General features: G+C 33.4%; 1 protein-coding gene across 1 annotated transcript; it reads left to right on the top strand.

Moving 5' to 3' along the window:
* The first annotated feature begins 1,770 nt into the window (after positions 1 to 1,770).
* Pa1 (PTIP associated 1) lies at positions 1,771 to 9,032 on the top strand. The gene is made up of 3 exons (XM_071587503.1): positions 1,771 to 2,013; positions 2,321 to 2,481; positions 6,558 to 9,032. Exons 1-3 carry the CDS (start codon positions 1,909 to 1,911, stop codon positions 6,862 to 6,864), a joined length of 573 nt encoding a protein of 190 aa, XP_071443604.1. The 5' UTR covers positions 1,771 to 1,908; the 3' UTR covers positions 6,865 to 9,032.
* The last annotated feature ends 561 nt before the right edge of the window (positions 9,033 to 9,593 follow it).

The raw sequence follows: 9,593 nt of genomic DNA, 5'->3' as shown, positions 1-9,593 counted from the left end.
TAAACTGTGCTACCTGCTCTATTTATATATATATATATAAATATATATATATATAAATATATATATATAAATATATATATATATAAATATATATAAATATATATATATATAAATATATATATATAAATATATATATATATATATATAAATATATATATATATAAATATATATATATAAATATATATATATATATATATATATATATATATATATATATATATATAAAAATATATATAAATATATATATATATAAAAATATATATATAAATATATATATAAATATATATATATATATATATATATATATATATATATATATAAATATATATATATAAATATATATATAAATATATATATATATAAATATATATATAAATATATATATACACACGTATGTATATATATATATATATATATATATATATATATATATATATATATATATATATATATATATATATATATATATATAAATAGAGCAGGTAGCACAGTTTACGTGTCTCGGAAGTATTTTAGACCAGCATGGTCGTAGTAGGGACGTAAGGAGATGGATTGCGCTAGGAAAAGAGGCTTTCACAAGAGGAGGGAGTTGATGGCAGGGACGTTGAGTAAGGATGCTAAGAAAATACTCGTAAAAACTTTGATATGGAGCGTAGTTATGTACAGCTCGGAAACGTGGTCATTGAAGCAGGAAGACAGAAGTAGATTGGAGGCTTTTGAAATGTAGGTGTGGAGAAGAATGGAGACGGTGAAATGAACCGAAAGGAAAACAAATGAGGAAGTACTTGGTATGGTAACTATAATTTATGATTGGTTACTCTTTTACAATCAATACTGCATTAGTTCATGAAAACTACTTTGCTAAAGCTAATGTTCCGTTTCGTTATTATTATGTTATTATGAGAGAAATGTGAAAAACATTTTGCTTTCTGGTGATTTTCTAAGATTCGCTAAGGAAAAGCAAGTTTTATGTTCTGTTTCGTTGTCTGTAGGTACAGGTCGGTAGGACCTGTATATCACTTAAATATTCAGATGTTTTCTTATTCCTTGAAGGCAATATTCTTAATTGTTTTTGGACTAACTCTGAAGAGGTTTATTACTGCACAGGAGGAACAAATGAGTTTTTTAATCAATGGAATTTACTTGGATCTCGTGGTTATTCGTAATAGTTTGCTAGTTTAAAATACCGGTTACATTTATCAAATATGTTTTTCCAAACAGATGAAAAGCTATGAACATAAATTTAGATGTATTGTGTGAGTGGGAACGAGGAATGAATATCTTCGGGTATTATGACTCCTAATTTAAGGGGAATTATTTTTTCCTCATAAGAACGCTGACCTATATTTAAATTTATAAATGTTCAGAATGATCTCCTATTATACCTTTGTTTTATTTTAATTGAAATGAAATTTTATTTGGATATAATAGGGCCTTCGTAATTTAGATAACATTTATCGTTTGCTCGGCGGCATTCCAGATGAGGAGTGCCAGCTCACGAAAAGAAGTTGTTATTAGATGGACTAAAATCTGAGTGAAGTCTTAAGGTTCTAAGCGTCTATTCAAAAAGCCTTATGAAACTCCTATCATGTTTGATTAACCGGCGATTCACGGTCTCCGAATCAGCCGAATGTCTCTCTACCACGAGTAAAGGGATTTGAATCAGCCTAGTGGTTATTACCGCTATTAACGGTCATTTCTGAAACCATCGAAAATTATCGAAATGAATACCGATAAATAAGAGAAGGAACAGTGCGCAAGTTTTGAGGTGAAGTTTGAATTGAAAGCAGTGTTGGCCATTCACAGATTTTCTTTGCATTTTTCTGATTATTTTGAAGCCCAATTTTGGCAGTGGAATAATTTTGCTTTTAAAAATAATGAGACAAGAATAAAGATTAAAACCGTTAATGGTCATGTCTTTGGAAAACTCCGAGTCGACCACAGATCAGGATTCACTTGATAACTGGTGCGTTGAATGCTCAGATGATGAACGGTATGAAGGGAAAGTTAAGGTGAGTGAATAGAAACAAGGAAGTTATTTCTGATAAAGAAAAATCTTAGTTATTTCGGGATTTTTGCTTTGTGCAAACTTGCTTCAGAGAGGGTCTACGCAGATACAAGTAAGCCACCATCAATCTTTTTCTTCCTCGTTCTGACAGCGGTATTGTGTTTTGCAGGAATCACACCCTGTCGCACACTAAAGCACGAAATATGTTTACTCCAGTTGAATTATTCAAATTACAGATTATGTTAGCATTTAAATGACATGAAAAAAGCTTTAAATTTCACCCACCTTGTAAATTTTCATTTACTCCTTAGGGATCACGAGGTTGGGAGCCTCCTGCAGAGGACATAATTCGTCTTTATGAAATGTTGGACCGAGGAAAAACGGTAGAATTAGAATGGCAGTGCCCAGGAAGGAGAGCCCCATCTCCTGCTGAAACTGATTACTATCCAGATGAAGAGGAATCTCAAGAAAGGTGTGGTCATAGAATTTAAGAAAGGGAAGCTGTAATCAGTATATAATAAGATACCGACCGTGACAATAACATAAAAGATTATTGAGTATTTGCTGGCATACTTCAGATTTTCCAAGTCAAGTATATGTGAACATATTTCTTAAATTAACAATCGATTTAAGGGAAAACTTTGAGTGCAACTTAAATTTTAATTTTACCATCTTGGGTAACGGTTGTTGAAGTTATCGAGGTATGGGAGTTATTAGTGCGTAGGTCTTGTTTGATCCTTTATAGAGTACGAAAATTCCATATATGCACAAGAAAAGGGCAGCAAACGAATTATCCACATAAGGGCCAGCTTGACAGAACTATGTGGCAGTTTTCTCCGTTGTGAGTACCTGCATTACACCATGACAAACGGTGAATTGAAGTATTTTAATCTTTGAGGTGTTTTTACAGACTACATGACGTAATAATCTTTTAGTCTTGTCCGTTTCCTGATTCATGTATTTAGAGGCATGAATTTTATTATAAAATATAGTAATATTAATTCTAACTTTTAATACTGTAATGATAATGTACGTGGTTCAATTAATTCTGACCTCATTTGGCTGCCATGTTGTAACCATGGTTAATTATAAATTAAAGGGTAGGATCTAAACAGTAAGCACTTTCTTCAGAGCATTATCACCGTAAACAGCTGTCAACATTTCAGTAATTTGTTGATAACTTTTACGGCACTTGACCAAAAAACTTGATGTTGATTCGTTGCTCCATGGTTTCATCAATTTCCACTTTCGACAAACAGTAAAAACAAGGATAACTGAAACTAACATAACTGGTACTCACAGCTCGATGATCCGCCATGCACAGGTGGCTCATTGGATCTCAGGCAACTAGCGCCGCTAGTGGGCAGGGCTATAGTCAGCGTCATGGCCACCAGTAGCACCAGTTCACGCAAATATTGCTCCGATCACATATAATATTTCTGAAAATTTAATGCTAATCTTAAGAATATTAATTGGTAACAAATGGATGACCACCTTGTGAACAAGTATTTTGGACATCAGTATCTTTTGAACCAGTTCTGGTCGACTTCACAAGGCAAAAATTGAAATATACCCCATGCAACATACACTTTTGTTCTCTATTTCAGTGTCCTTTAGTGTATGTCAATCCATTTCATAGAAAATTAGTGCCTTCGCTCTGAAGTTCCCCATGGCCAAGTACTATCTTCATACGTGTCATCAAGCAGACAGAAATCATTTTTGGTGACAGATTTACTAAAAATATTGCTTGAGAGGATTTTATGAGGAATTCGTACCCTGGATATCTGTGTGTATAATATGTATTTCATTTTTATCTTGTCAAGATCCTAGTTGCTTCTTGCCTGAAGTGGCTCATTCTGTCAAATTCGTGGCAGGAAATGTTTTGACCCTAATTTCCTGCAATAGTCAGCAGTTATCTTCAAATTTAGCAGAGTACATAAAATTCAAACATTTGGTAATCAACATCATTTATAAATTGTTATTATTTATTTAATTGTTGAATAATCTTTGGAATTCTTCAGATGGAATGAAGTGTGGGAGAATGTATTTGTAGTTTAACAATGTTTTATCTTAGGGTAAGGTGTTATAATTAATGTCGTATTGGATCAGGCCCTAGAGGTTTAGCAGTACATAGTTTGTCGGTGTTAACTTATAACTTACCTTAATCAGTTGACTACCATTAATAATAATGTAATATAATAATAATAATAATTCTTTTTTGGGGAACCATTATGGAATGCTGAAATGTATGTACAACCAAAGAAATTGTGTTTCAAAAAACTGGAGTCAACTCTAGAAAGTTACACTCTATGTTCCTGCCTGGGTTAATTTGTGCCAAAAGCCATGTGATTCAAAGTATGTTGCAAGCATTGTTAAAAACAAGTATTCATATTAATGCATATTGTGCAGGAAATGGTGGCATTTCATTAGTTTCTCTTTTAAATATGCATTTGGACATGCTGGTCACCTGTTTTTTTTCTCTTTCGAAATAATTTTATAGCACAGTTAACGTATGCCAGCATCATCCATGGAAAGGGTAAACTATAATTTAGTGTATAAATGCCATATGATTGTGGAAACTCATGTAAATGGATTCATGCAACTCAGATTCACATAAGGATGGAACTTAGTGTATCATAAAAGTGTTCAGGTAATTAAAAATGACTTTTAAATGTTATTTATTTGCTAGCATATCAGTTATCTTGAATCTGTATCTAAGAAGCCATAGGAGCTGTCTCCGTGACTTCAGCATACATTTTGTTTGATGAAATTTTTTCCAGTAAGAATTGTAGGATATGGAAAATGTATGTTTTCTAATTTTTTATGTCTAAAAAGTTTGTTTGAAAGGTGTCAATTGTCTTTCACTCCTCCCGATAATTGATGAGACTCTTCTTTCTTCTTGTTTATTCAAAATAGCTGTGACTTCTTGATTAATGGTCTCAACCAATAATTGTCGTACAAACATTGGTGGACTCCAACAATTATATGCTCAGTGTAGACTAGTCTTGAAGATGCTATTCATCTGCATCTGCTTCCGTCCTACCAAAAATACATGTGTAGACTAGTCTTGAAGATGCTGTTCATCAGCATCTGCTTCCTTCCTTCCAAAAACACACAAGAGGAAAATCCTCTGGCAGAGGTCATGTCTTTTCTAATTAGTTTAATGTCTCCTGCCACCCAGAATTGGGGTGACACAGAAGGGAATGGGAGTGGGTGAGAGGAGGGAATGCTTCTTGTTGGAATCAATTGGAAATCTGCCCTCAGATAATCTCTACTTTATGATATACAGAAAGAGTATCTTTGCCTATAACACTAATGGATTTACAGCTTTTTTGCATTGTAATTATCTAATGGCACTTCTTTGATATTAAGATGTTTTCAACCATCATTTGACAGGAATTATCTTCTTTTACCTTTATTGCAGAAATTTTGTTGTTTAGAGGAAACTCTTGGGTATCTCTGTAACATACTTCCATCCAGACCATCTACTAGAGAAATGTACCATAACTGACCCAAAATCTTCATATTTTGGCCAGGACGCAACTAAATATCAAAAACCTTTAGTGATAACAGTATGTTAGCCTTTTAATATTGTAATACAAAGCCTAAACTTTTTTATTTTTATATTGCCAATGAACTGTTACAATTTATTTTTGTGTAACCTAAGTGTATGTTCCAGTTTTATTAAAATATGATTGCTCGTTGTATGTTTCTATCCTATTATTATGCATTGTTTGTTTCAAGTGATCTTTCATATTCATTGCACCGTCACTGTGTAGAATTTTATTCTCTTTACAGATAATTGGTATTGACAAATGTCTGGTGTGATCCTGTTTTAAAAGTTTGTTCAGGAAAATTAGCGTTTTCTTTCTGGCAGTAAAGGAGGGTCATTTACAACATGGGTTTCTTAGGAAGGGATGGGAATTGTTTTTGTGACACATGTATTCTGCAGCATTGTCTCATCCTGCTCCTTGTTTCTGTCAGAGTAAAAAAAATGGCAATTTTTTCATTCTATAAATGACAGGTACTTGAATAATAGAACAGTTCAAGCTGAGAAGTCATGGTCCATTTGACTCACAGAATTGAGTGATGCTGACTAAATTTTTTGACTTAAAATATAGCAAAACTCAATAACAATTCTTGTAGTTTATTGATGATTTGATGTTCTCTAAATTAAATCATCCATTAGCTGAAAATGCAACTGGTAGATTTATAAAAAAAAAATGACTTTAAGAAGTTTGTCCTGGGCTGAACAACAACAACAGTAATGGTTGGGAAAATTATAAAAATAATGAAATGTATGTCCTTGGTGTGTGCCAACTGTCTAATATACCATAAGAGTTCAATATACCTGACTAGATAGTACCCTGGGCAATTAATGTTGCTGCAAGTTCTGTTTAGATATTTTGTGGTTATTAAGTAGATATATAGATAAGATAAACTACGAAATACTTGATATTTGACTACCAGAAATTGAGGTTAAATAAAGTGTATTTTCAGTTAGGTGGAATGAATTGTGAATATCTATATGTATGAATTTGTTTACAGTATTCCACAAGAGAAATCAGACTTTGATTTTGCCGAAGACTTTTCCGGTTCAGCACCCACTCCAAGACGTGCCATAGGGGCTGGAACTCCAAAAGGTAGTGCTAAAAAGAAGACGACCAGTCTTGATGGTGTTTTATACAATATACGTCGACATAGGCTCATTCAGCAAATGGAAAGGGAAGAAGCTACATCCACTAATACCAATCCACCGCAGCCAGTTTCGCAGGCATCTTCACCATCAGCTTCCACCGCAGCAACATCTAATTCAGCCAGTAATACTAAAAATCAAGAAACAGTGGACTCCTGATATTCGTTCTCACATCAATATGTGAGATTTTTTGTGGACTGACATTACGTATTACCCAGATACTTGCTGAATAAAGCATCGTGGTGTTTGCACATCATGCTTCTCATTTGGAAGAATGTACATAATTGGCACCACGTCAATCCAGTAATGTTTGTTTCCCATTGATGATTGATGAAAAAGAAAAGTTAGTTCCTGCTACTGTTTTTATTTAAAACTAAAATTAAAATACTACTTTGCAATTTCATTCTTCAAAATATTTCATATTTCATGGTATTTCACATTGATGGTTTAAATTATATTAAAAGGTGTTATATGTTTATATAAAGGTATAATATATTAAAGGGGTTGTAGTAGTCCAGGGGTAGAGTGTTGGACTACTTACCAAAGGGTCCACACTCGATTCCTGGGCAAATCTCTCTGGGCACCCTCAGCTGCACCCAAGCCATGTGATTTTTTGGGTTCCAGACCTTCCTGGGGAACCACTGGCACAGGGAAAGGAACTGGCCCCCCTACCCTGATGTGTGAATTTCACATGCCGTTGGGCTTAGTACTGGGTGAACTCTCCACACCGTTACCTACCAAACCGACCTTCGGGTTGATTACTGCGTTTATGGTTTAAGATATTAAAAACATAATTTGTTGTTGAACCTGAAAATTAGTGCATTGAACACTTTCTTTTTTACCCTATAAATTAGTTTTGTTTTATTTATTTGCAGTGCATTTTACTGTAGAATTAAGCATGCTTTTGTGAGTTTATATAGGAGATTATTTTTCTTTAAGGAATATCAATGATGTATAGTATAATATTAAAGTTTTGAATGTTATGAATAATATATGATAATTAGGGTAACATTCAGTTTTTTGGCTATAAATTAATCCATTGAGGACTGTTCCCTATATTTTTATGTTCAATAGTAATAGGTTCGGTGTGAAGGATTAAGAGCAATTAGGTTTCAATACTTGATGCAAGCATGGCTAGTGGTGTACGCAGTTATATTCACTCTTTACTGCTGTGGTCACACTAGGCTGAGAATTTAATACTGTTGCCATTCAAGTCATCAGTGTGTGTTAAGTATTAAAGAATCTGGTTTCTAAAATACACCAAATTAAAAAAAAGAACTTAGAGCGGACAGAAGCTCTAGAAATTTTGCTATGAAAAAATGTCACCCAAAAACTTTCGCTTTTTGGCATGAATTTGTTGCCTTTTTAAGGCTTGGATGAGAGTTATTTATATATCCTTTGAAATGAGATGGTAGATTTGGTATATTTTGGAAATAAATTTATAAAATGCATATTTTATGCAGGGGAAGAAAATGTAAAGGACATTGAAAAAAAATAGAAAATATCAAAAGGATGTTGGGTTATGTGCAAGTTCTAATGACAAGGTGCATTTATTCATTAATATTTTTGTAGAGACAGGATTGTTCATATTCTGAAATTGAAATAAATTTGAAGAATTCAATATTATGAACTAATATTTTCTGAGCAATATTGTTGGGAAGCCTGGTCTCAATTGGTGTAATATTTTCTATTATAACTGCAAAGTGAAGGCTTTAGACTCACTCATCAGCAAGTGTAGTGTAATTGTAAGTGCAACATAACTTAAGGGAAACAGATGTTTCAAGCAAGCCATATGCTGTGTATATATGTGAAATGCAAAATGGCTGGCATTGACAAGATTGGTTATTTCCAATTTATGTTCATGCCTATTCCATTGTAAAACATGGAGTGGTTAAATAGGAGAGAAGAGGGTAAATATTCAGGTTAAAAAAAACATTTTGTTTGTGTGCTATGACAGACAATATAATTAAAATGTAAATAAAGTTGGTTCTAAACCATTAGGCTAAACTCTTCATTTTTACCACAGATTTTTCATGCTCTACCATTCTCTTGGTCTCAGACTACATGCCTTTTATCTAAATCATCTCAAGACCACTTTATTAATTGCAATTCAGGTTACTGCATTTTTGATTTTCTGCCAACTTGCCAACTGTGTGTGAACTACTAAATGCTGGTCATTCCAATGATTGGGACCACCCATAACACCCACATGGTTTTTATAATTTCTACAATTAAAACCAATTTCCAAGAGCTACAAGTCCTTCAGTGATTAAATGAAATGTTCTTTCATTTCCATCTCTTAAAATGTGTGAAATGATACTTTGTAGTATAACATTAGGGATTTAAAAAAATTGCGAATATAGAATCCTAAACAACAATGGGATAAATGTGTGTATATGCTTACCTTTATGCCGTTTAAAATATTAAAGAATTCCCTCCCAACATATGGGGATAAAATTATCTCTGCCATTACAAAAAAATTATGACTTCCATTTTTCATTTCCGCCATGCTAACAAACTTTGATTTCTCCGCATGAACATCATATTTCAATTTTCAGCTGGATTATCTTTTTGATACTGCATCATGCAAGGAGAGCTAAGCATATATTTTGGTAAATTCCAAAGAAACTGCGGGAGATGCCGCAACAGTAACTTTTAACGGTGTCATCCGCTAATGTGCATTTCAATGCAACAATTTCAGAGTGTAAAAATCATTCGCCTTGACTGGGATTCGAACCCAGATCCCTCAATATCCAGTCGAGTGCTTTAGCCACTTAAGCTACCGAGGCGTCCTCCTAAACTCTGAAATTTTGGGGCTTTTAAAGGAACAGCTTAAGTGGCTAAAGCACTCGACCGGATATTGAGGGATCTGGGTTCGAATCCCAGTC

The sequence above is a fragment of the Hetaerina americana genome, unplaced genomic scaffold (assembly GCF_022747635.1).
Source record: "Hetaerina americana unplaced genomic scaffold, ioHetAmer1.1.p SCAF_3, whole genome shotgun sequence".
Lineage (NCBI taxonomy): Eukaryota > Metazoa > Arthropoda > Insecta > Odonata > Calopterygidae > Hetaerina > Hetaerina americana.
The sequence above is the reverse complement of the archived record's forward strand: the minus strand, read 5'-3'. Positions and strand labels throughout refer to the sequence as shown.

Excerpts from the sequence above, each read along its gene's own strand:
- Pa1 (XM_071587503.1), top strand. The coding sequence starts at position 1,909 with ATGGTCATGTCTTTGGAAAACTCCGAGTCGACCACAGATCAGGATTCA. Across the intron at positions 2,014-2,320 it reads GGTATGAAGGGAAAGTTAAG|GGATCACGAGGTTGGGAGCC; the intron begins GTGAGTGAATAG and ends TTTACTCCTTAG. Across the intron at positions 2,482-6,557 it reads GAAGAGGAATCTCAAGAAAG|TATTCCACAAGAGAAATCAG; the intron begins GTGTGGTCATAG and ends ATTTGTTTACAG.